Below are 27,257 nucleotides of genomic sequence, written 5' to 3' on the forward strand. Positions count from 1 at the left end.
ACCTATTGCATTAACTTTTTACTATTCCTTCATTCTTGGTGTTCTCTATCATGCGGCACTGGGTCTGCTATAATCTATGTGCTGCAGTCCATTTTATTAGTGGCTTTCTACTGTGAACATTGTCTGCTGTTCTTATTATATTTGATATTAATGCTCTTAACTGTATTATTTTATTGTTTTTTTGTAAAGCACTTTGGTATGCCTAAGGCTTTTAATGTGCTCTATAAATAAAGGTTGTTGTTGTTGTTGTTGACTGTGGAGGCCATTTGAGCACAGTGAACTCATTGTCATGTGAAACCAGATTGGAGTTTTGTGACATGATGCACTGTCCTACTGGAAGGAGCCATCAGAAGATGGGTACACTGTGGTCATAAAGGAATGAATATGGTCGGGAACTATACTCAGGTACGTTGTACCACCTCACGGCAAAAAGTGTGTCAAGAAAGTTTCCTCCACACCATTAGACCCACCAGTCTGAAGCGTTGATACGAGGCAGGATGGAGCCGTGATTTCATGTAGTTTCATGTAGTTGGCGTCTGAACTTGCCATCCAAATATTACAGCAGAAATTGTGACTCATCAGACCAGGCAACATCTATTGTCCAATTTTAGCGAGACTGTGTGAATTATAACCTCAGTTCCTTGTTCCTAGGTGACAGGAGTAGCACCAGTTGTGGTCTTCTGCTGCTGTAGCCCATCTGCTTCAAAGCTGGACATGTTGTGTGTTCAGAGATGCTCTTCTGTATACCTTGGTGGTAATTTGAGTTGCCGGCCATTCTCCTCTGATGTCAACAAGACATTTTCACCCAGAGAACTGCTGCTCACTGGATTTTCCCAGCAGTTTCTGAAATACTCAGAGCAGCCCATGTGGCACCAACAATAATGGCATGCTCAAAGACACTTTTTTCTTCCCTGTTCTGATGTTCCATTTGAACTTCAGAAGGTTCTCTTGACCATGTTTGACTATGATGGTCTATTAGACATGGTCAAAGCTTGAAACAATTAGGTCAGATTAAATTGAAGTATTCCCTTCAGGGCAAAGGTTCAGGCTTCAGACAGTTTCTCAGCCCTTTGTGATGTAATAGAGAGATGTTCCTAATGGTGCGGTCACGCCAAGCAGTTTTAGCTTGGCGTGACTATATGAAAAAGTCTATACAACGAGGCAAACTGAAATAAATTTGCACAGCTGTTGGCCATACAGGTAACTCTAGGATAGCACAAGTTAAAACACATTTAGCTCTGGTGAAAAATTCTCTCTGGCCTGTGTTACGAAAAACCATCAGCTGGGATTTTCCTATGGGCTGCAGATTCTCTTCTGACGCCACCAACAGCCAAAATGTCAAGGTAACTAGACAGTTACCAGTTGTACTCCCTTTTTGTCCTGGTGGCTGTCAGGGGCAAATATTTTCAGGTTTCCAACAAAGCAGACTTCACAGGAGCAATTAAACCTAAACTTTGCTTTGCAGTTGGTGCGAGTGCTGTTTAAACCTTTTTGTGAGGGGCAGCCAATCATAAGAAAGCGGGCTTGTGATAGCAGCTAAACTGATGGGCTGCACCAACTGAAATAATGATGATTTTTTTGAAACTGGGAATCATGCAAAGTCATTCTAGTAGTCTCCAATCAATAGATAAAAATAAATAAATAAATGGAGCACAATAGATCAGCTTCATGGACAGACAGGAGATTACAGATATACAAGTTGTATTTTTCTTATCAATAGGAAGTCTCACTGTTCAGTTAACTGGCTTTCCACTCCTTTTGTGGTTATAAAAACTTTTGTAGGTTTTGCTAAGCCATCATCCGTGTGGTTCACTCACAGGTCAGCTGCCAGTGCAAGCAGTTTGATTGACAGGTGATCAAACAGGTTAAGTATACACTGTTCAGGTAGTATGCATTTGTTCAATATCTGTAGGTGATGAGCCAGTCTTTTGAACTGAACAAGCATGTAGTGTTGACATAGTTTTGAGCTGAACCCTTATGTGTCACACTGTTCTCTTTGACTGTCTGCCTATTCTGCCCGTCACAGTCAGCTACACAAATCCTCTTCCACCTTCTTCAAAAATAAAACTGCACAATGCATCACTTCCTGTTCAAAGGTTTTTTGTTTTTTGTTTTAAAAACCAAGCCAACGTCAGGCACATCGTGTTTAGAACAGCAAGTGAGTAACATATTCATGAACTGGCGGGAAGCTGAATCACAGCTGTGTTTGAAAACACACAGCAGTAAACTTGGTGGTCGGCCTCAAGACACCAAGGCGATTTTTGATTGGTTGGAGAAATTAACCCGTCCTGAATTTAGTCACACGCAAGACGATTGAGATCTGAAGAGTCGGTTGCTGCAATATTAGAGAGCTAGAAAGAATGCCGCCTGCGGATTGCTGGGAGCAACCATTCAAGGAAAAAAAAAAAAATACTGTGAAGCCATCACTATCATCAATTTCTCCATGCACATAGTAAAAATGCTAGGTTATGTTTCAGCCAGCTACTTCAAATTGCTCTTTTTAAATCTACTTTATTTATTTTTTTGAAGAAAGTAAAACTCAGTTGTGCAACAAAGAGATACAAATACATTCACCATAAAATGAGTAGGTTTATTCGTTGTTCGTCCTTAAATGGATACCAACTTTTATAAAAATGATTTGCTGTTTTGTGGGTGAGTTTAGGTATCAATCAAGCCACTGACAGTGGTGGCTAAACAGTGCAGCATTAAAGAGAGACAAAGCCCCAATCCAGGTCTTATGGTACATCCATTCAGCCTCCACGTACGGTCTATGTTAAAGGGGATCTTTTATGCTTTTATATGCGTGTGTTGCAAATAACGAGGCCATCTGTGCAGGTAATCACTATGAGCCAAAAACGTCAGTGCTCTAAATGTTACAAATGCACAATGCTATTGTACAGGATGTATCAAAAAGAATAATCCCATTTTAAAGTGCTTTCATTCAATGTTCACAGGAAACAATCTAAACATGTACCATTTAGAAAGAGGGCATTCGTGAGTTTCACTTGGTTCCTGGTTGGTAGCATAACAACAACAGTGGCTGCAGAGACTGCAGACATACCCACAAAAGTAGGGCTCAAGTTTGACTTTCTTATGGATATAAAGTATGTGTCAGGTGTAGGGATGCATTGAGCAGTTGTGAGCATTGTGTGATCAATTTTACATTCAGCCATGCACTTTAAAGATTTAATTTTCTTCATGTCCTTTACTTTTAAAAATATAGCTTTTGGAAATCAGATGACTCTTTTGATACACCCTGTTCTCTTAATTATGTATAATGTCAGAAGTGGATCGCCCTAATATGGTTAGGTCATTTAAACAGGTCTGGCCGACACACTGTTCAAATCTTCCATTTATGAGAGTCAGCCAGTCAGAAGATAGTGTGCTTAATGAGACAGCGGCCATAAAGGGAGAGGCAAAAGTAAAAATTTAGAGCATAAAAGGTCCCCTTTAAATTTTGCAAACTACTTCTGTGTAGCCTCTCACTTACTACTTTGGTTTGTACTTTTGATTTTTTTTTGCCAGAAACATTTAAACATTCTGCCAGAGTCAAGTGTCAAGATTACTTTAAAAATTACAGATTACACACTCAGTTGGTCTGTAGTTAATGTACCTGAAGCTCGGGACTTTCTTCCCCCTCCATGATTTTATTTTGTCCCTTTATACTCAGAGTGACAAAGAATGAAGTTTTGTTCTTTTTAAACAGAAAATTACAGTGATGAGTCAAATATGCTATACTCACAACAAAACATAACACTGGGGAAACAAAAGGAAACAATATATTATACCACACTCAAATATTAGGAAGGAAAATTACCAGTGTCTCGTGTACACACTTTGACAGCAGTGCAAGTCAGTGGATCGGGTTCATTTTGGTAAAATCTTCTAAGATCTGAATCGACAAAAATCAACACATTGCAGGTGCACGCAGTAGGCAGATTTAAACTAATTAAAATTGATTAATGTGAAAAGCTATTTTCCCGACTCCAGTTCAACAACATGTGACAGGTTAAGATAAGAAGAAAAAGTAACGAAGAAGAATTAAAAGCCCCTTCCTTAATCAAAGCAGCACTGGATCACCGACGCTAACACCACAGGTTTGATCTTTTTAGTTCAATTTCAAAATATTGCTTTTAATGATTTCTTCTCAGATATCACTAAAAAGTTAGTTAAACACTCGGAACTGATTTGTCTCCTCCAGTAGGTTTAGGTGAATGATGCCTCCTGTTATACTCTGTAATGATTTCACTGTGCTTCTGAGCAAATATTCACACGATACTTGAAAAAGCCTGAATGTTGTTACAAAGTTACAGTTTGAGAAGTTTTTTTCTGTATTTGATCAGCATCATGACACAGTTTCATATGAGGGCTCTCAATTACAAGAAAGGAGGCTTATGACTTCAGCTGAGGGTCACCGCCATGAGCTCAGCTTTTTGTCAGAGTGCATGCACTGACTTCATATTTGTGCGTGCCTTTTTTTTGTGAGCGCTCATGGCTGACATGCAGTGTTCACCTGTGCTGTCTCGTATAGCTTGCTCCACTGATTCACTGAGAGATGGTTTCATTTTTCCTTCAGCAACCTTCCAGTGGAATTCACCTCCCGATCACGCATCAAAGTAAAGAACAGACGGATTTTCTTTTTTCCCTAATTTAAACTGCTTTTGTGCTTCTGTGGATTTTTTCTCTCTACATGTAAAGAGATCCAAGAATAAACCAGCCTTTTCCCCACAGAGGTGCTGAGTGAGGTGTTGGCCTCAGCACTGCACTTGGTCCCCAGGTACTGTTTGACTGTTCGCTGCTGCTAAATAGTTAGCATAGGTCAAATGCAAAGAACAAATTAGCCCGCTGGGATTTTAAAAGTACCTAAATGATCCAGAATGACTACTTTACCCACAAACTGTGAAAAATCTACACATTGGTCATTTTTCACTCCAATGTGTAGATTTTCCTGCACAATTACTTCACTCACAAGCACTGAAATGTGTCCAGTTACACCAGTCAGTATACTGGAGGGTCAATCTGCTAATATAATAACATTTCACACCCAGTTGGTTGGTGATAAATTGGTTTGTATACGATCACCTGGGTGCGTTAGATAAAAAGCACTTGTTGTACAATGTGTAAGACGGTCGTGGATACAACTGATCAGTTACAATTCATTAAATGGTCGTTTAGCAAATGAAGGCACTGAAAAAATGAGTCTGATAAACGTCACCACACTGTTCTGTAGTGCAGAGGTACATACATGTTCCTGCAGCATCACAGTTTCATGACAGTATGAAGAGCATGTAAGGAACGACATTTCCACTTCATGAGGCAAAAAAGCTGGTGAGCCTTGACGTGAGGAGGCGGGCCGCCAATGTCTCCTTTGGTGCTGGACACTATCTGTCTTGGTTGTCTGACCTGAGGCCGCAGTCCGAGGAATCCTCAGAGGGAGTGTCTAGGACAGGATTGACAAACCCTTCGAATTCTGCAGTGTCCTCTGGGTGGGTGCTCACAAAATCATTCTCCCACTCCAGTGCGGTGGAGTCCTCGGAGGCTGAGGTCGGCCCGCTGTTCATTTGCTTGCCGCCTGGCCTCAGGGCTGCGCGCAAGATGTCCTCCTCTGTTCGAGACCTCTCCCACACTGGAAGCGCGCGATTGATTCCTACAATGCAGAGACATGAGGTTTGATTCTGACAGAAGAGCAGTAACTGATGTCAAACAGCAGAAGGTCCACGGTGGAAGTCACAAACCGCATGTATTACATAAGTGTGCTGCCTTGAAACGTACACAGGAAAAGACTGAAAATAAATGACAGATGTAGCAGCAGAGAAATGAAAACAAAAGAGCAAAATATGTTTTCAAATAAATTAAAATACTCTTGGAATTCTATGAAAAAGAGGGCTCATCACATCATCACTATCCTAATCAAACTTTTCAACTTCAGTCAGAATGTTCTTACCTTCCTCATCCTCCCACTCCAGATCTAGTGAGGTACCGTCATCGTTGGTGGAGCGGGTCTTGGTGGTGAAATCCCAGCTGCACTCTGTGTTTGGAGTCACCACATTTGTGTCAGACGGGAGTCCTGGGAACAAACAGAAAGCATGTAAACCTGACCTCTCATGAATATATACTCGCAATGTACAACAAAACGATTATCTTCTCGATGCCGATACAGCCGGCAGTCGGTTTTTGCAGTTTTCAACAAGTTGCAGAGGTCCTCAGAGCAACCGCAGCTCATTCTTCTTTGGAAAATCTCTCAAGATCCTCCAGATTTGATGGTCTTCTAGCGTGGACCCTGGTGTTCAGTTCACCTGACAGATTTTTAAGGCAATGCTTTTGTGCAGCCCAGTCAGTAACGTTCACTTACTGACTGGCTCACTGGAGGTAGGTCTTCACCAGGAGCGACACACGTTTTGGGTCGTTGTTGTGTTTGAAGATAAAGAGACGACCCAGACCCAGGTTTGTTTCTGACTGCTCGAGGTTTTCTTTTAAAATCTTCACGTATCCTCCTTTCTTCATAAGCCTCCCACCACTGTGTTCCCCTGTGGGGACGCTGTCCTCTGAGTTGTAGAACTCTCACTTTTTTCTCCAAACATCAGCAAAGTGTCTGCAGCTAAAGAGCTGTAGTTTTATCTCCTCTGACCGAAGGACGCTCTTCTAGTCTGGATTATTTGTCTCCAGGTCGTTCTTAGCACACCTCAGTCTGGCTTGAAGGCGTTTCTTCTGCAGAAGTTTTTCCTGGTCTCTAACCTCGCAGCTCATTCCTGTGCAGGTCTATAGTGATTGTCTCCTTCAGACTACAATTTCAAACTTGACTAAGTCATTCACGGGTGTCTTGGCAGTTGTTCTCTCACCATTTTTCTTTCTAGAGTCTTTTGCTTCCCACTGCTGCCAGGTGTGTCTGTCTTTACATTTCTTGATGATACTCCCCACTCCAGTTCTTGACACTTGGAAACACTGTGACAACTTTGTATATCGTTCTTCTGTTTTCTTTCTTTCTTCTTCTGCCAATTCTCTCTAAGCTGATTTGTTTTGTAGGCTTTTTTTTGTATGATGCTTTCTCAAGTAACAGCTTGAACCCTCCATCAGGTTTTCATACTGTGTATAAATCGAAGCTAGCGCTCAGTTTTAACTTAATTGTACAAGCTTTGAGCATTAAAGTCGCAATTAAGGCAGAATAACAAGGTCACAACCCCGGTCACTTTTGTTTCTCTGAAATATTTCGTACATTGTGTGCAAACAGAAATAACTAATGCTTTCTAAAGAAAACTAGTATGTTTAGATACGCTATGTTTCTCTGCCCTGTTTAAAAAAAAAAAAAAAAAGCACCTGGGAAGAGGTTGACAAAAGCCTTAAATTTCATATAGATGGTTCACTCACTGTTGCTCCTGAAAGCTTCAGACTGGGCTTTAACATTTTGGAGGTAGGCATCAAAATCTTCCCCAGAGGTTTGTCTGAAACCAAAGAGAATAAGACGTGTTTAGCAGCAGTAAAGCACAGGAATCCCTCCAGTCCAGCGTACTTTCATTATTTCTGCTGCTTTCATGTGCAGTGAAAACAAATGAAGACGGACTGGACAGCTTGGAGCACTAAAATCTGCTCTGCAGTCTACACACTGTCTGGCTGCAGCCGCAAATATAATGTGCACTTCATCACACAGATGTGTGTTTTGAACCTCCACAAAAAAACAAAACAGACATGGTATAAGACTTTTCCAGGCAAATTCAGCCATAAATGTTAATGACTAAACAGTCGATTAGCTAGAAGCTGCAAGTTCTGGTTTTCCAGTCTTTCTTCAACAAACACATCGTTACTTAAATCCTCCTGCAGAGTCCCATGACCCGAGTTTGTCCTCAGCTCAACAACTACGCCGTTGTCTAATGAACTTAACTGACTCACTTTCTTTGCTGGGTTTCACCGCCGGAGCCATCTGCTTTCCCCCGTGTCCTCTGGGCAGACAGCTGCTGACAAAAACACCACAGATCAAGTAAAAAGATAATCTCATTAGAAATTTCACAGGATTGAAATACACACTGGATTCATTTGAAAGCCTTTAACAATTTTGGCATTATCAAGGAAAAATGTGATCAGACATTTTTGAACAGATGAAGAAGAAAAAGAAAAATAAGCAACACCAAAGGAGCAGTGGAATGTGACCACAGACAAATGGCAGTCCTGCTAGTTGTCCTTTTTTTCTTTAGATCATTGGTCCCCAGCCTTTTTTGCACCACGGACCGGTTTATGTCCGGCAATATTTTTATGGACCGGCCTTTAAGGTGTCGCAGATAAATACAACAAAATAAAACCAGTAATGGTACCAAAAAAAGAAGATTTATTCATACCACACGGGAAAAGACCCCGGGAAACCGAGTTAGCGATAAAAACCATAAATTTCCCACCCGAGCCTCTTAAGGCCCGGTACCAAACGACTCACGGACCGGTACTGGTCCGTGGTCCGGGGGTTGGGGACCGCTGCTTTAGATCACATGAGCAGAAGAGTACATATGAAACCACCATAGTGATGAAAATTCCTGCTTGATTATTGCTACATGCCAACAGTCTAGTTTGTCTTTGTAAAAACGTGCATGCAGGGACTGTAAATATCAGCCCTTTTATGGACCTTTTTTCTTATTTCCCTGCTTGACCTTAGAAATAAAGCCCATATCCAGATTTATATCCACTGGCACCTTTGCCTTTCTACTGTAACGCAAATAAACTCCTCCTAGTTTGTTTTGCTTGCTTTGCCAACAAGGTTCCTGCACCATTTCAAAACCCAGCCTCAACTAATGACAAATAAGAGCAAACAATGCTGAAAAGATACGCTTTGACTTTGTTATACATGCAATAACTACTAGTTGCCATACTATTCAGCACGTCACTACCTCAAGAATTAAAAGCTTTTCATTGCTGCACATGAAAATAAAATGAACCTTTATTTACAGGTACAAAACACTGAAGTAAAAGTACAGAAGTACATCTGCTTCCAGCAGCCTGAAGTGTGTCAGAGAAAACAACCTGATTCACACATGTACATTTCCTGTACAGGGTTTCTGCCTGACAACAGCTGACAGCAAGCCCCCACGGTCCCACCATTATTAAATGACCCCCACCCACCCAGCAACCAAAGCAAGCTCATTTATTTACTGCAGTTAGTAATTTTAGGTTTAGTCTTCTTGCTGCTACATTATATGTAGTTGAGATCTACTATGCAATAAATATATATTTGGCATTTTTTCAACTTTTTCTACTCTAATGTATCTGGTTGTGCTAATTTCTCCCCCGGAGCCGTCAGACTCTTCAACACTCAGTAACTGGACTGACACACACACACACACACACACACACACACACACACACACACACACACACCACTACCTCAAGCTACTTTTTGGCACAACCCATTGTCATTGTTGCACTTTTCTATTGCACAGTCTGTATCGCTCTGTTCTGTCTGGTGTTGCAGTGTCTATGTTTTGTTTTGTTTTTTGCCATTTTGCACACTTTTCTTGGGCTCTTTATGTAGTCCTGTGTTGATTGTCTGTTATATGTCATATGTAGCGCCACGGTCTTGGAGGAACGTTGTCTCACTTCACTGTACCACTGCACTTAGTTGACATGACTATAAAGCCACTTGACTTGACACGGAGAAATGGCCACATTATGCTGTGACCTTAGTGCCCCCTAGTGTTTCACGCCCTGTAAATCCATGCAAAAGCAAAAGGATAACAACAAGTGGCAACTAAACTTACAGGCTTTTCTTTTTTTCGTACGAGTCTTGAACAAGCCTTCTCCAAATTTAACAGCCGACCTGCAGCAAAGTTAGGGAAACATAAGACCTAGGTTTCCTTGGTTTTAATGTCAGATTCTTCAAGGACTTCATTGATCCACGGGAAATCAACAATCTCAAGCAAAGACAAACAGTATACTTCCATGAGCAGACAACAGTGATGAAGGCTGAACAGAGAAAGGTGGACTTGTGCAAAAATAATCACTGTGAGCTGAAATTAAGATTGGCTACTTCTTCTTTTCCTCCTGCCTGGCTGCTCCATCTTCAACATCTTTTGTCCAAAACATCCACTGTCCCTCCTCTGCACATTTCCAAACCATCTCAGCCTTGCACCTGCACCTGAGCTGTCCCTCTGATGTACTCATTTCTAATTTTGTCCATCCTGATCCTGGCAGAAACCTCAACACCTCCAGCTCGGCCTCTTGTCACTTTGTCAGTGCCACGTTTCCAAACCGTACATCACAGCAGGTCTCACCACCTTGTAAAGATTCCCTTTCACTCTTGCTGCTATACGTCTGTCACAAATCACCTCTGACACTCGTCTCTACCTGCTCCACCCTTCTTCACCTCTCGTGTGCTTTGAATGGTTGACCCCAGGTATTAGAACTCATCCACCTTCACTTCCTCTGCTTCTTGCATCTTCAGCTTTGTATCTGCCTCCCTCTCATTCATAAACATGTATTCTGTCTCGCTTCATACCTCCACCTCTCCAGACTCTCTTCATAGATTACGATGCCATCTGCATTCCTACTGTGGTTATATCAAGGACACAAACCCCACCCACCAGTCCACAATAAGAAGTATTGAATTTAGGGGAAAGAGAGCCAGAAGGGCTTATTTCACTAAGGCCCAGTGAAAGACAAATATTGTGACTTATATAAACTTATTATATTTCTGGTCAAGAAGAAAAATGGAGCTGGAAATGATTATCATAGTCCCCTTTAAAAATACATTAAAAAAACAAAACAGAAAATTGAAATCCTGGGAGGTCTCTGCACAGAGGGGCCAGCAGCTTAGAGGAGGAGGAGGAGCTTTAGCCGAGCAGTAAGGTAAAGAAGGCAGCGCTCAGTACCGCCTCACCTCCTTCAATTTTCGTTCACGTGCCAGCCTGGCGGCCTCACGCTGGGCGGCATTTCTAGCCTCCTCTTCTAGCCTCAACTTCTCCTCTTGTGCCTCTAACTGAGCAGAAATAATGAAATGAAACAAACAAGGAAAAAATAAATAAATAAAAAAACAGAACAGAAAATTACAAAAACAGAAAAAACAATGCAGCAAATTAAAGGTAAGCCAACATAAGTTAAACACAAAATGAAACAATGAGGGCTGTTTAATCTTGACGTGGACAGGTGGCCTCACCTCGGCTCGCAGCTTTTGGTCTATGACGATCTGTTTGTCTGAGATGGCAGCGTAGCGGTGCTCTTTGAGGTTCTTGATCTCATCATCACTGATGGGCCTGGTGGAAAAACAAGAACACATATTACTCTTTTTGTTTTCTTTTTTCATGCCAGAGATTATTAGCTTTTTCTTTACATCTGAGCAGGATCTCTTACCTCGGGCAGGGCTGGGGGCTCTCAGCCTGCAATGCAACATACACAACATACTTTTTAGCAAATAGCTCTGAAATCCACTAAGAAATGCATCTACCCTGCTGCACTGACTCAAGAAGTGCTACTCTGGGACTGAGCGGAGAGTAATCGAGTTACTCTCTGGGAGGAAAAATGGATGACTCCCATATCGCAGGGATGGCCACATCACATCGTTTTCTATCCATCATGAGCCGAGCACGGCAATAATGGACGGTCTGATCCAAGGAGCATAATCCAGCTTTTAATCAGAAAACAGCATTTTTTCACAGACTTATTTAGCTCATAAAATCTAAACTTACCTCATCACTTTCTACCAGATTCTCAAACTGAAAAAAGAAATAAATAAAAAGCACAGTTAGACTCATTGCATTAGCTTAAATAGTCATTCTTAAGAAAGGTTCAAATAAATAAATAATGTACACACCTCGATTGTGTAGTGCTCCCCTGTGGTGCTGCTGCGGAAGTATTTTGACCTGCAGGAAAAATGAAGAGAAAAAAAATTAATTTCAAACAGCAGGGGTACCAAACATAAGGCCTGCGGACCAGAATCGGCCCACTTCCAAGTTCCAGTTTTTTTTCCACTATGTACTTTAAATTTTTATTTCTGACAAACTCAAAAAAAACCAAAACATTTTTGTGAATTACTGTGAATTGTTCTGTTTTAGTTGCAATTACTACAATAACTTTATTTTCTTTAATTTTATAGATTTAATCAAAATTAAACATTTCTGTCATTTACTACAGCAGCATTTCGTTATCATGTAGAAAAACAGAGACATGCTAGACGTACTACTAAAACTGCAACTTTCTTCTTATATTAAATGGGATTAATTTAGTAGTTAAACACCTTTACACTGACAGAAAGGGCTGTTTCACTGGTTTGGCCCACGATGTAAAATTACTTTGACATCCCTGATCTAGAGTATAATGAATGAGACAAATATAAATTAGCATCAGCACTTTTCACTTTCCTGTCTCTTCTTCATATTGTTAAAAATATACACCAGGTCTATTCCTGATGCTTAATTTTCAAAATACAATTAAAATCTTCAAAATAAAAGGCCCAGTGTAAACTAAATACTCATTTCTTGAAACCTCCTTAGTCTGACACAAAGCCTTGTGAAGGTCTTAAAATAATGCTAGGGACTCATTTGTGTGGTATTAATTTGATGTTTGAATTCACAATGCCAGAGTTATTGCATCATAAACCAGGAGCAGTGGCTTCATAAAGGAAATGAACTAAAAAAAAAAAAGAAGCATGAACCTATAGCCAAATCTCAAAGCTCTACAGGCTGTTCCACCAGTTTCATGAAAGAAGTCTCAGCTGTATGTAGGTAAACAGATATTAGCATAAGCAAACTCTATGAACTTTGTATTGTGAAATTTCCCACATAATTATTGATGCGTCACTGTTGGCTGTTCAGTTTGTGTTCAAATGTAGTCTGAATCCATTATTTTGTGTGACTTTTGGGTGCTGCTGAGTCACCACAGCAAGCTGAGTCACCACAGCAAGCAGCTCCACGTGTTTGATTTGGCAGAGCTGGATGGCCTTCCACATAAGGACTTGAGGCTAGTTGAATGCTTTATGTGGAACAAACTGTACATGAGAAAGCTATATTACACAGATGTAACTTCCACTAAAGCAGCGTGCTAAATGACATCTGTACCAGGAGCCCTGACAGCCTCACCTGCCCTGCATCAAATACTGCCAATTAACATTATTGATTTGAGCTGTGACCTTTAGGATCTACAACAGTCAAACCTAAGAGAGAAAAAAAAGCTGTTTTTTTCCCTTCATTTTAATGACTGTCAGTGAGAGTGTGACTTAAAAACTTAAAACCAGGGGCAGATCTACAGGGGGGCAAGCGGAAGGGGGGCAACTGCCCCCCTGCTGTAGAGCCTCGCCCCAACTTCTATGTTCCTAAAATATTTTTCGCCTTTGCAGGATTGCTATCGTTTGTCCAGTGAGCACTGCAGAGTGTGAGCAAAGTTTTTCTACTTCAAAAATCACCACGCTCAACCATTTTAGTTTATACCTAAAAATTATCTTAGAACAGATAATGATACAATAAATGTTTTGTTGACTGCATTTACATATTGGGGGATTTTCAGATACCTCACTGAAGAGGACACCTTTGTTGTAATGCCACTTTGGGCTAAGTTACAACTACTACTGTGGTACGAAGTGTTAGCTACTGTCAGCTCCATTATATAAATCTATGGATGAAAGTGTGAAAAGGCTCGTTGCTGGTAGAGTGAAAGCCTTCTCTCACCTTAACAAAGCACAAGGTAAAGTCAGACTAAAAAGCATCAATTATTTACATTCAACTGGGTGACACAACAGCCTGAAGCTAAGGCAAAAAACAGGCAATTAATCCCAGCAGCTAGCCAAGCAGCCAAACTGTCCATATATTAGTTTACATGATTGTGTGTGAGCTCTCCAGAAGCTCTGTCAGCTGTGCTGTCATTATCAGACCTTAGCTAAACTACAAGTCTACAGCTAAACTACAGGCTCCTGACACTAGGGGTGGGGTCTTGATTCCCACTGGCACTGGCTGACTGCAGGTACCGTACAGCTAGAGGCTAAACTAGCTGGCCCGTATCTCTGATTTACAACATCACCGTCTGTAATAACAGCATCCCTACACAGCTGCCCAAGTGCTCACAGGCAGACTGCCGTGTCAAACTACCGGCCAACCTTATCAGCAAGCAGATAACGCCGCTTCGGGTGATGCTTGCATGCTAGCTAGCTCAGGCAGCTAAAGCTCACAGTTGACTCACCCCCCTCCTCGCTGGATCCTGTTGGTTTCTCTCCTGAAGAGCCCCACACAGTATGCCCAGCAGTTACCCATCGCATTGTCAAATGTTCCTATGATCCGGCTGCCTATCGCCTGACAGCTGCTGGAGCATTAGCGTTGGCAGCTACATCTCCAAACGTACTCCTCTCGCTCCAGCCACTTCCTCATCCTCCTTTCTTCCTCTCCGGCTGGTGACAGAGCTCAGATGAAAGTGAAACATCACCACCTGCTGTCCTCTACGTGAAGTTTTGTGAAGGGCCAAAATAAAATCCAAATAAAAAAATAAAGAAATGACTCAGTGAGAAAATAAATGTGCTAGAAAATAATGCAAATAATATCTTACTATAATGATCATAGGGTATGTATTTTATGTTCTCCCACTCCTCCAAGATGCATCAATCAGTCTGAATCAAACCTACTTTATATAGACTGCTGAGGGTACCAGTATCATCAACATATATATAGCTTTTGGGAATATATTTGATTCATTCATGATTCATTAATTTGTTTGCTATGTGTGAACAGACATTTTTTTTCATCTGAAAATATACAGTGGTATAATGGAGATTAAAAACTAACATGAGAAATTTACACATGTGTTTTCATACATGAGCGAAGCAATTAAATGTCACACACCTGAGAAAACCTACCAGTGTGGTAGGGGTATTCACTTGACAAATTGTTTTTTTTTTGAAGGTTAACTTTGTGTTTATTGGCTAGAGTGAATAACTACTATTTTCTCCCATATTTTTAATAGCATTTACTGTATGCAGTTCTGCTTTTTCCCCCTTCCAGCAATATGGGAGGCCCTTGCTGGGGGTCTCATCCTGTTAAAAGGGAGCTCTTCCTTCCCACCACTGAAGTGCTGCTCATATGGGATTGTCCATGTGACATTAGCTTCAAACTCTAATATCACATGGTCTTCACATAAAGCACCTTTAAACAATTGTATAAAGAAACTAGAAAAAGCTTAAAAAATGCTTAAACATGTTTGAAATATTCAAAGCTCAGCTTTCTAAATGATCTTAATTGCATAAGATTAGCAAAATATCAGCGAGTTTAAGAATAAAAGGCAACAAAACCAAAACGTTTACCACAGTTAGATGGCTTTATTCTGCACTCCAACGCTAAATTTGTAGTATCTCAGCTCATATTGACTTACTGACATGTCATGATTGTGGCATCTGTGTGATAATACATGATCACTCATCAGCCTGTGCGTCTGAGGCATGATAGCACTTTCAGTTATTTTCTTTGTATTTTTTTTTTATCAGTCCGTGTTCTCAGGGCCAAAGAGGTGTTCGTGAATCTCATCTTGAGCTGGGATGCTGTCCATGTTGCTGACTTTGACTCTCTGGGTAACAGGCATATATCTGGGCATGAGCTTTTTCCCACTCTGAAAGAAAATCCCGAAAGTGTGCAACTGAATCAGTTTCTTTAAAAGTTGTAAGTCAGAAAAACTAAACTGGAGAATAGTGTTAATGGAAAAAGACCCACGATTTTCTTGGAGTCAGCCAGCGATCTCGCCGAGTACCTCCTCATCCTTTCTTTCTGTTTTTCTCTCTGCTCTCTCAGCTTGTCTTCACGCTCCCTGCAACATGTTGTAGAGAGAGTGGGAGGGTGTTTATATAACACTGCACTGTAATTTATGCTAAGACTGGAAATAATACATTCAAGAAGAAAAAAAAACAAAAGCTAGTTTCTAATCAAGGAATTCTGTTTTTACCATAGAGCCTCACAGTTCTGCAGCTGTTACTGAAAATATTTCAAGTTTTTTTTTTACAGGTGAAAAATTCAATAGCCAAGTGGGCTGAGGGTGGAACATTGAGCCACTGAGGCACACAGTACCTGGTCCTCCTCTCGCTGTCCTTGATCTTCTTCATTAACTCCAGTTTTTCTTCAGGGATGCTCTCAAGGCTCTGCAGTAGTAAAGACAGCCGCTTCTCAATGTTGGTCAGCTTCTCCAAAGTGTTTAGTTTGGTCATCCTGTCATCCATGCAGCTGCGGTGCACCTCTGCCACCTTCTCGCTCAGAGCATCCAGTAACACATCCTGTGGGTAAGCGAAGTGATTACGAGGCCTGTAAAAGTCACCAAGTGCAGCTTGGTGCAGCGGTGTATTCTGTGTTACCTGGTCCTGTGTATTCAGGGACACGTGGAGAAGGACCTTCCGCTCAAGCCTGGCTCCTCTCGCCTTCTCCTTCTCGATTCTCTCCTTCATTTCATTTATCTGCATTGTAATTTGTTTTTCATCCTTTTCACTTGACAGAAAGAAAGCAGCAATGAGAAAAGAGGGCAGCTGGAATAACCAGAAAACAGTAAAACCCTGAGTGTTATAAGAGCTCTGAAGCTGCAAGCAAAAAGAGATTTAGCCACTGCGTAATGTAACAGAGCCATGTGACATGCTTACTGATTCTTCTTGGTTGTTTTCAAGGACTGTTGGAGCTGCTCCAGAGTCTCCTCCACCCTCGTAGAGTTCTGAATCAGGGACAGGTTCTGCTCCGTCAGCTCTGTCATCAGATCCAGCAGCTGCTGGGGATCAGTGAAATACAGCTCTGGCTCATCCTACAGAGAGGTGGGTAAGACATACCACTGTCAGTACTGGGAAGAAATATTCAAGCTGCTCCTTTAGTTAACGTAAGATAGGATCGGGAAAAACTGACCTCATAATCTGAGCTGTCACTGTCCAATTTAGGATCTGTGACTCTGCAATGTAAGAGTTTTACACCTGTGAGAGAAGTTACAGCAACACTGGAGAGGATTTTAAATGTGATCTTCTAGTTTTTCTTTATTTTGCGGTTGTTGTTTGAAATACAAAACCTCTTTCTGGCAGAATTGTTGCGACTGTGCTCATGTAGCTCATATATTGTTGCCAGTCACTGCTGGTCTTTCATTTTCACGTTTTTCCTGTACAGGTTGTGAAGGCTTACAACGAGGGTGGCTTGTTTCAGACAGAGGGTGAATTGAGGGTGCTCCTAAGTGCTTAACTACCACATTCAGCACTACATCAAAACTATGACACAAACAGTGGATGTGCAGAAATATTAAACAAAGCCATGAGTGAAACGAGAGTGCTGGTGCTCCCTTACAGACTGTCACTGTGGGCTGGGGACAGCCTGGTCTCCTGGATGGACGTCAGCTGTCTGCCTGGAGTCTCCAAACCTGCGTGCATGTTAATAAATGAAAGAATCATTTAAGTCAATTGCAGGACATTAAGCAGAGTACCGCCATGCTGGTCTCTGTTGCCTATTTTATGGTGATTTACTGGGCATTACTTGCCATTCCTAATAGCAGTGTCTTTAAGCTCCCTGTTCTGGTCCTCCTTGGTGCCTTTACAAGACATAACCTTTGACCTCTGGGCCTCCTGCCACTCTGGAGGAGACAGCTTGAATAGAAGGTCCTTATAACTCTTGTAGTCTACCAGGATTTCTTCAAAGCTGGCAAGTTCACTGTGCAGAAGAAAGACTACATTAAAATCTACACAACATAAAAACTGTATCTTCGAGGGAAACCACCTTTAGCGCCTCTGTGTTCACCTTCTGGATAAACATGCTGACGGACTGAGACAGGGGTGATGCCCACATACATTTGATTTTTTTCAAGATGATCTGAATGCTACCTTTTTATGGTGAGTATTTCAGCAGTTAGCCTCCTGATTTCATTGTTCTTCTCCTGTGTTGACCTGGCCTCCTGTTCATACCTGGCAGCAGAGACAAACACAACTATTTGCAAAGGAACCTTTTAATCATCAGTACAGGTATGGCAGAAATAAGCGTGTTCAGGATTCTTTGCATATTTTTTTGCATACTCTTGCACATTGTTCTTTATTCTCCTTTTATGAGCTGAGAAACAACAACCAAACATTCTTATTATAAAAAAAATACTTATTTTAAAATCTATGAGTACTGCTGGTATAAACATCGACATCAGTCAGCATGATTTATGTACATCACAGTGGTGCATCCCTAAAACACTATTTTATGAAAATGTGATTTTAAATTGAACAGAGACGCTAACAGGATAGCCACTGTTTAATCCTTACAGTGTTCTGGCCTCCACAGACTTCTTCTCATTCTCCCTGAGAAACTCTTCAAATCTGACATTGTCTCTCTTAATGCTCCGCTCCAGGTGTTTCAGCAACTTCTCTTCCTTTGCTATGGCCTCGTCCATCCTCAAAATCTCAGACCTCTTTGTCATCACGGATAACTGAGGAAAGGAGGACGAGAAGAAGATGAAGCCAGACTTCTATAATCTTACATGATGCATATTATTGTAATAGTAATTAATAATAATTTCCCTATCTGTCTGTCTATCTGAGATGACTTTAGTAAGAGAACAGAAGTGGATCATTCATTCAAGCAGTCATCTGCTTGATCTAACTCATGGGGAACATTCAAAAGCACATACACAGAAGAAGATACACATGTGTGTTCAATTCTATTGTCATAATTTTCATAACTCATGTTGAAAACATTAAAAGCTGGTGGCGCTGAGTTTAAATGACGTGAACATTCACCAGGTGAGGTTAGAACAGTAGGCCTGACCCAAAATGAAGACCTAAAGAGGATTTATTAACCTTTTCTGCATTAACTTGACTTTGTCTCATTCGGCTGGATCTATAAGGCTACATCAGAGGAAAAGTTTTTATTTAACTAGAACAACCTGTTTTAGTTCAGTAGCTGAGTTTGGATGATAGTTATCCTCCATTAATACTAGACAGAGCGCTGATTCAAAAAACATGACAGCATATTAGCAACTGTTGAAATCATTTACCTCCAACACAGCTTTCTGTCGTTCCAGGGAGATTAAGGCATGCTTGTTGTCTTTTGTTACTTTTTCTGGGGACAGAGGACAAACAACATGTTAAATTGATCGTATCTGTTCACATATATTTTGAATTTTCTACTCCTCTTCCACTTACCTTGTTTCATTCGTCCACCAGATGTTTGCTTAGGGGGAACTGTCCTACTCTTGATTGGTTTTAGATTCGTCATCTTCTCATTTCCCCCCTTCTTCTCCTCCTCCGCCTCGTCCTCCACTTCTCCCACCAGCTCATTCTTCAGCTTGGCCGTCACTCTTGCAGCGTGGGTTGTCTTCTCATCAATTGGCAGAGCGAGGAATTTACGCATCTCCTGAGCACAAAGGGCGAACAGCAGCATGACTTTAACACAACAAAGATCCATTTTTCACTTTTAGAAAATGCTGCCATGCCAGTATAATGCGTGGAGAGAAAATCTGTCATTTGGACATACATAAATGTGCAAAAGCACGCTCACAAACCTCTTTACGGTCCTCTCTTTCGTTTACACGCAGCAGAAAAATGCTGTTGCCGTCTGGCACTTTGAACGGGCTCAGCTGAGTACCTCTCTTCCTCCTTGTCCCTACACACGTTGGGAATAAAAGATAAAAACAACAAAAGTTGCAACACTTTCTGTTATTTCTTTTTATTCTACAACTCAGTTTTATTTTACAAATCTCTCTTCTCTCTGATGAAAACATATTTGAAAAGCAGCACAAACCAATCATGATGCGCTGACAGTACACACACTGTAATGTGTAAAGCACGACTTTATAAAAGAAGCTTACTAAGCTGCGGCGATGACATATCTGAGGTGCTTCTGACATCAGGGGTTGAACTAGCTTAGCATTTAATGTGGCTGCAGGCTGGGAAAAGAAAAAGTTATTCTTGGCAGAACAGGAAGTTACATTTCTGAACGTTTCACACCGTAAAAGCCAGACGGATGTCCTCTGGTGAAGGCGTCCTGGCAATTTCCACCTACAAGATTCCTTAATCGTATTTATTTGTTTTACATTCTTTCCTAAATCTTAAAACGCCTCTTATAACCGACAGTTTTATTTTCAAAATACATTTACTATCATTAAAGGCATTGTGTGTGTTTTCATACTAATTGGATCTATTTTGGTTGGAAACGTGGCGTGATCTCTATAATGTCATCAGGCTCTGTGTAATGATACAAATATAAAGGTCAGGGGAAGAGGCCCAATCAAACATCTGTGTGTGGGTGAGGGGCTTAGATGATTAGATGATTACTTAAAGGATGTTATTCTTGTTTTCTCTATATTTTTTATATGTTAAATAAGTATTCTTAAACATGTATTCTGTATATATGTTTAAGTGACGTTGAAGGTGTCAGTTGGTATGTGTTAGTGCCAAATGGGCTGATGTGCTTTTCTTCTCACCGCAGGTTCTGGGCAAAAAAGTGTCTTGTTGACGCCAGAGATTAGAGAAGTAATTATAGTATTATAGTACTTGGCACACTAATAATGTTTTGCTATAAAACATTTCTGTTTCTGACCTTTTTTTTTTAGGAGTTTCTGGTAATGTGTTAAAGACGCTTTTCAAAAGTAAAGTATGTTCAATGTGTCATAAAGACAGTGAGTAAGTGAGTCAAATCCTACAGAAACAGTGTAAATAATTAATAAATTAATTTAAAAAATACACTTTTTTTTAATAACTTTACCCCTAAGTAAGGGCTCGTCTTTGCTGTTGAAATGTGACCGTCCTCCTGTGATTACACCAGCAGCAAGCAAACGCAAGCAAACCCTGCCAAACTACAGATAAATAAACGAAGTTAGTGATAAATAAAAAAGGTCAAGCTGCTGCAAAAGACAGATTTAAGGACATATTTTTATTGGTATTCATAATAAAGCTAACTCACCGTCTTATAATGCTGTAGGTAAACAGTATAGATCGCAGCTAGCCGCCCCGCTGGCTCTGTATACCGTTGTCATGGTGAATGTTGCCTTCAGGGCCTCCTTGTTATTTCTCCCTTATTATTTAGTCTTTTGTATAAATAAATAGGGAGGATGTCTATATTTGTATTGCTAGTTTAGTAAATGTGATGAAAAACAAACTAATTTAAGAGAACAGTTACTTGTTATTCTGAAACACTATAAGCATATTACAGGAAATGGTTTTCAAGCTGGCTCTTCAGTTCTGTGGACCATGTTTGTTCTCCACTAGATGGCATGAACATATCACAAAATCCATCTCAGGCCTCTCTGCACTGGATTGCCTTCTTATGAGGGACCCAGGTTCCAAGATTAAAGAAAAGAAATAAATGTTTGTAGCTAGAACCTGTTTCGTCCTTATTTAACTCCCCACCACTTTATCTTTCACTTCATCATGTGAATCAGTGAATATACTTAGAATCAGATACTGTATATTTTCTTCCCACGCATCCACACATGACCCTGCACATCTCCGCTCAACAAAGCAGCCCACACACTATGCTTGCTTGTAGGAAATCCCAGTGTCAGATTGTCAGGTTAAAGTAATGCAAACACATGGGGGAGTGTTGGCTCACACAACAGAAGGGGGCATGTTGTGTAAGAAAACAGAAATGGCGTCTTATTCACATTTGAAGGAATGGCTTCAAGAGCAGGGATAGATTGGAAATCAGAAAGAAGCAGAGGCTCAAGGCTTTTCTCCAAATTCCCAATGTTTCCCTTCCAGAATTCCTCAACTCTCCAGTAGAGAGGGGGAAAAACTTTCTGAAGTGTACAGCTGCACAGAAACATGATTTGTACTGTACATAAGACTACCATATAATGCTATAAGTGCATTAGAGTATCTTATGGAACAGTACAGATTACTTCTAACTCCCCCGCTTATGCAGCCCAAAGACAGTGGATATTTGCTATTATATAAGAGGTGAACATTCAGCCTTCTGTGCAAGGCAAGACCAACAGCTTTCCTTCAATCAGAGTCCATGCAGCCACCTTCAATTAACCCAAACTATCTAACCTGAGAAATGATTACACACAGAACATATAATGATTTGAATACTGTAAGAACTGAGTCCCACCCCCATCTCTTACAGTTTAACTGAGTTGGTTGAGTAAAAAACAAAACAAAAAACTGGACTCCTGTCATGAAGCAAACGTTACAGCAGAGTTGGAGCTGCCACACTGTCGAGCAGCTGTTCAGAGATGCAGACTGTGCTTATGTCCATACGACTGAACAGCGGGGTTTCAAACGCAGCCAACATTTTATAGTGTGTGGCTGGTTTGTAAGCGTGCCTAAGCATTATAATATATTATAAATCCACTTCTGATCAAATTATTCACACATATATAAATGCTTTCCTATAGCATTTCATCATCATTCATATTAACAGTTAAATGGTTTAGTGATATCTGTGCATACTGCTGTAAGTATCAGTAAGGAGGTCTGCTAATGACCCGTGAAAGTGACATATTTTCATACAGATGTACAGCACAGTACAAATCTTGAGCGTCATTCCATTTCTTTATATTTTGCTTCCAAAGAGCTCGACTTTCCTGTATTTGATTAGTGTTTCTCCAGGACATCTGAAGGAGCATAAAAGAAGAGGCAGACCTTAAAAACGATCTACGGCAGATGAAGAGTGTCTGATAGTCACATTCTTAACGAAGAACCAAAAGCCCAACAAAGACCTGACACAGGAGCTGACAGTCAATCTGACCGTTAAGCTGATCCATCTACTGTTCCCCGAGGCCTCATCAGAAATGTTCTCAGTGGTGGCTGTCAAGAAACCATTCTTAAGGAAGGGAAACAAGGAGCGAACCTTTGGTTCACGTTATCATCATTAATGGAGGAGTTCAGGAGAGAGGGGAGTGGGTGCAGACAATCGAGGGCTGCTTTTCAGACAGTGTTGTTGGGAGTCTTGCCAAAATTGCACTTATTGCAGTCATTCATATTCAGTTATTTACAAATCAATACATATTATCCTAATGTTGGTGTAGTCAAAATAGACATCTCCCATGCTACCCTCATCTAATTTTTTACTGCACTACAAACTTCTTAAAGTCCATTTAAAAAGAGCAAACAAAACAAAACAAATCTATAAAAAATACAACACTATTCCCTTCAAAGTAAATACTCCAGAGAGCTGCCTTGATGGGAGGTTTGTGCTTTGACAGTGCTTCTTGTTTTTTAATGCATTCTTGATAGCAGTAATTGTGGTTTAAAGAAAACACATGAAAAAGTGTTCTAGGGTACAAAAGCCTCTCCTTGTCTTCTTTGTGGATTTCGATGCTTAAAAAAAATCAAATTAACATTAATGTTCATTTGCATGATTTTGGATTAGACAAGTGTCAGAGCTTTCAGTCATAACCTTAAAACACTAAATGCACTGTTACCAAGATATCACCCTTTGCTTCAAAATCATTTTCTGCATGCATTTGTCTGCAGTGTGTGTAGTGTGTTGTGTTGTGTCATTGGGAAAAAGCTGTAGGACTATAAAGTCCAATGAGAAGTCTCACTTTTTCACTCTTACACACTGTAGAAGCATTTCAAATAATACTCATGTCATTTAAATATTAAATAAATCAAGGCTGAGATTGGCAGAGCCTCAAATGAAAATGCTCAATTGATTATATCAGAATCAGAATCAGAATCAGAATCAGAATACTTTATTGATCCCTGGGGGAAATTATTTTTTGTTACAGTGCTCCATTTTAAACCAACATTAAGACAAGACAGACAATACGCTAACTAAGAATAGTACAATATATACATATATATACATACATACATAAGTCACTTATTTGGCATTGATTGTCTGTATCTAAAAACAATCTGGTTAATTGAATTAATTATTGCTGTGTGAACTGGGAATTCAGAAAGGCACTTTCTAAATATAGGACACTCCAAAGCATGTCTAATGCTAGTTTACACAGAGTAATAATTAAGTGGGAAATGAGCAAAGCTTCAACTTGACATAAAGCACAGAAAGAAATTGAGACATTATTCAAATTCTCCATATATCTATCACCAGACCTCGCTGTGTTTATACACTTGTCTTTCATGCAAAGATGGTAACAGCATTAACATTTTAATTTTCCTCTATTTGTGAAAAAAAAAAAGATCAATGAATGCTCCAAGACAGTAAGGACAGTAACTGACTGGACTAAATTAAATAATACAATATATTACATAGTTATAAATATAAGACATAGCTCAAATATATACAAATAACTCAATTATAAAAATCCAGAATATTACTGAGATTAAATATATATGATTTACTCTAATCTGTAAAACTTGGTTATTTGTTATTTTCACTGCAGAGGATATGCAAAGGCTATAACTATTGCACTGTGTATTGTGCATTTTGCATTAGAGGAGTTGTACAGGCAGGAATGATTTCCTGTGTCGTTCAGTGGTGCATTTGTGTAATCTCAGCCTCTCACTGAAAGTGCTCCTGTTACTGGCCAGCACATCATGGAGTGGGTGGGAGGTGTTGTCCAGCATTGACCGTATCTTGGACAACATCTGCCTCTCTGACACCACCTTAAGGGAATCCAGCTCCATCCCCACAACATTATTGGCCTTGTGGATCAGTTTATTAAGTTTGTTGGCATCTGCGATCCTCAACCTGATGCCCCAGCATGCAACAGCATAGAGGCTGGGACTGGCCACAACAGACTTATCAGCTCTCTCTTCATCACGACAGCATCCGCATCACTGCAGCTGCAGCACCAATCCGTCTGTCGATCTGCCGCTCCCTTCTCCCATCACTCATGAACAAGACCCCCAGATACATAAACTCCTCCCCTTGAGGCAGGAACTCATCCCTGAACCAGAGAGGACACTCCACCCTTTTCCAGCTGAGGACCATGGCCTCAGATTTGGAGGTGCTGATTCTTGTTCCCACCAGAACCGGTGACAAAGGGCAGCACTGGGTGAGCCCATCACCCACCGGAAATGATTCAGATTTATTGCCAGCTATGCGGACCAAACTCTTGCAACGGTTGTATAAGGATGGCCCATATGCCCATAGCAATGGGCCAGACACCCTATACTCCCACAGGACACCTCGAGGGACACGGTCAAATGCCTTCTCCAAGTCTACAAAACACATGTAGACTGGTTGGGCAAACTCCCATGCACCCTCAAGTATCCTCAAGAGGGTAAGCAGTTGTCCTCCAAGACCCACCACCTGTAAGTAGAAGGACAGTAATCACTCCGACCTCAGCAACCCAACTCTGTCTTTAGTCAGGGGGATATAGTAGGCCGTGGCCTGCACAGAGAGACAAAATATAACAGCATCATCATTATACAATTCACAGAGCAGTAAACTATCCATCATCATGCACACTCAGGCTTTTGGAAAAAAAGAGTTCAGAAGTTTATTTACAAAATCCACAGTGCAATATATATACAAGGTGTGGGGCAGAGGGTCAAGGGCTTCAGGGACAGGAAGGGTATCTACACACTTGACACACTCCTCTTCTTGCTTGCACACTCGCAAGTACCGGTCCGTGGCCCAGGGGTTGGGGACCGCTGGTCTGGACTTTCTTGAGATAGACCAGGCTGCACCCACCTGTCAAACAGGTGGAGGCTCATCAAGACATGCAGAACTCATCGATGAAGTCGTTGCCACCTCTCACCTCCTTCATAGAAACTGTCACTCCAAGAGGGGGAGGGCTGTGAGGCACCGCCCCTGTCCCCCCAGCACCCCCTGCCAGACCCCACCTTTTGGAAAGCCCTGAGAGTGGGGAACCTGTGAGTTTTGTATGTCCGCTCAGGCACAGTCCATACTTCATCTGTAGGCAATTTCCATCATAAGTGGTGGTCATGGAGGGGGTGTCAGGTGGTGGAAGGTGGTGCCTAAATGGCTCTCCTCTTCTGAGATTGTGTAACAACTTAGGTCAATGTAGTCTAAGCATCTTGGAAAGAAAGGAACTGAACGTCTTTTAATTTCTTGGAGATGGTTGCTCAAACGTAAGTATTTTATTGTGAAGCTGCTTAGATTGTCATGACCCCACATTTTCTTTTTGTTCTCTCTCTCTTTCCCGTGTGTGTGTGTTATGTGTGTTTGTGTGATGATCGGAAACTTATGTTGGATCTGAATCTGTTCCTGGATTCCTTCCTCCTGGTTGTCATCCGTCACAGCCCATGTAGAAGATGGAGAAGTTCATTGCCCATAAAGGGCTGATAGGCCAGCATGGATGCCTAAGTTTGTGTATGATAACTTGTGAATGAAGCGACGTATTATTTTGAAATTGATACTGTAGGTGTATCTATTAAAAATCACAGATGTGTTCAGATATCAGTGACCTCCAACCTCAACGTGAGACGTCAAGGCAGAAGTGCTAAAAACTGGATGGCCACTTGAAGCTTGGAGAGTGTAGAGTCCCTGTAGAGTTCATTGTAAACTCAAATTGTAAACTTTGAAGGGTAAAAAAGAAAAAATCTTACAGCCTGTCACTAAAAAGTGTTTACAACAACTTTAGTTGTGAATTACGAGTCCAGTTGCTTTGAGTGACAAGTATCCCATCAAAAGCTTAGCAGAGCCAGGCCTGCACAACCACAAGCATGAGCCATGCAATGTGGTTCATGCTTTCCATGCTGTCAGCATTCACAGCCGTGTGCGTATGCAGATATGAGGTAACAATTAGGAAGTTAATAGATACATTGGAGATGCTCACCTCAGTACTGTAACCGGCCTGTATTTTTGACAATTTATTTGTTTACTTACATGTATCTACATTAGCCTGAATATACTTCACTGGGCAAATACTTTATCACAGATTATAAACTGGTTTGTTGAGGCTGTTGAAGCGCTTTCTGGTTACACCGGCATAGTATACCGGGAGGAGACTGATTGAGCTTATAATAGGGAGATTATATTGCTTGGCTGGCTTGGGAATGCCTCGGTGTGGATCTGAATTGTCACGGTGACCCAGTATGTGTAAATCCTAGTTAAAGTTAATATTCTTTGATTTATTGTTATTCATAGTTTTGGTTTATTGTTTTCTGCTTATGTTATACTTATAGTTTGATGGCCTTAGCGCTCTGTCTCTGTGAATTCCCTGTGTTCCACATTTCTCTTTTAGTTACCTTTGTTTCTGAGATCCATGCCCCCTCTGGCTCTGTCATGGTCATGAGTCTGTGATCCAGTGTTTTGTGTTTTTGAATTATTAACACTAGCATCCCCAGGCTTCTACCTTTCTACCTATAAAACCCGAGAGCAGTCAAATGGTGGAAGTGGAAGCTAAATTGGCTAAATTGACCGCGGAGTCATCATTTTGCGTTTCTACCTTTAAAAGCCGGAGAGCAGTCAGTCAAATGCTGGAGTCGTTCATATGTATAT

At 40.9% G+C, this 27,257-nt stretch overlaps 2 protein-coding genes across 5 annotated transcripts; both read right to left on the reverse strand.

The window, feature by feature from the left end:
* Window positions 1–2,590: 2,590 nt before the first annotated feature.
* On the reverse strand, window positions 2,591–14,323 carry ap1ar (adaptor related protein complex 1 associated regulatory protein). 3 transcript variants are annotated; one of them, XM_085368301.1, is made up of 10 exons: window positions 14,140–14,323; window positions 11,783–11,831; window positions 11,658–11,684; window positions 11,323–11,348; window positions 11,129–11,225; window positions 10,853–10,951; window positions 7,885–7,946; window positions 7,366–7,439; window positions 5,945–6,067; window positions 2,591–5,647 (listed from the first exon to the last, which is right to left on the reverse strand). In XM_085368301.1, exons 1-10 carry the CDS (start codon window positions 14,208–14,210, stop codon window positions 5,382–5,384), a joined length of 894 nt encoding a protein of 297 aa, XP_085224427.1. In that variant the 5' UTR covers window positions 14,211–14,323; the 3' UTR covers window positions 2,591–5,381. The 3 variants fall into 3 exon arrangements, with proteins under 3 accessions (XP_085224427.1, XP_085224419.1, XP_085224436.1); XM_085368293.1 differs by having other exon boundaries at window positions 7,885–7,949; XM_085368310.1 differs by lacking the exon at window positions 10,853–10,951.
* Window positions 14,324–15,426: 1,103 nt separating this feature from the next.
* cfap100 (cilia and flagella associated protein 100) lies at window positions 15,427–19,524 on the reverse strand. 2 transcript variants are annotated; one of them, XM_085368328.1, is made up of 13 exons: window positions 19,435–19,524; window positions 19,076–19,286; window positions 18,928–18,992; window positions 18,197–18,360; window positions 17,774–17,854; window positions 17,434–17,603; window positions 17,244–17,316; window positions 16,818–16,860; window positions 16,565–16,719; window positions 16,286–16,415; window positions 16,005–16,207; window positions 15,654–15,747; window positions 15,427–15,552 (listed from the first exon to the last, which is right to left on the reverse strand). In XM_085368328.1, exons 2-13 carry the CDS (start codon window positions 19,281–19,283, stop codon window positions 15,427–15,429), a joined length of 1,512 nt encoding a protein of 503 aa, XP_085224454.1. In that variant the 5' UTR covers window positions 19,284–19,286; window positions 19,435–19,524. The 2 variants fall into 2 exon arrangements, with proteins under 2 accessions (XP_085224454.1, XP_085224445.1); XM_085368319.1 differs by having other exon boundaries at window positions 19,061–19,286.
* Between the last annotated feature and the right edge of the window lie 7,733 nt (window positions 19,525–27,257).

The sequence above is a fragment of the Diplotaxodon limnothrissa genome, linkage group LG2 (genome assembly GCF_057381915.1).
Source record: "Diplotaxodon limnothrissa isolate DT_005_m linkage group LG2, D_limnothrissa_male_GT1.1, whole genome shotgun sequence".
NCBI lineage: Eukaryota > Metazoa > Chordata > Actinopteri > Cichliformes > Cichlidae > Diplotaxodon > Diplotaxodon limnothrissa.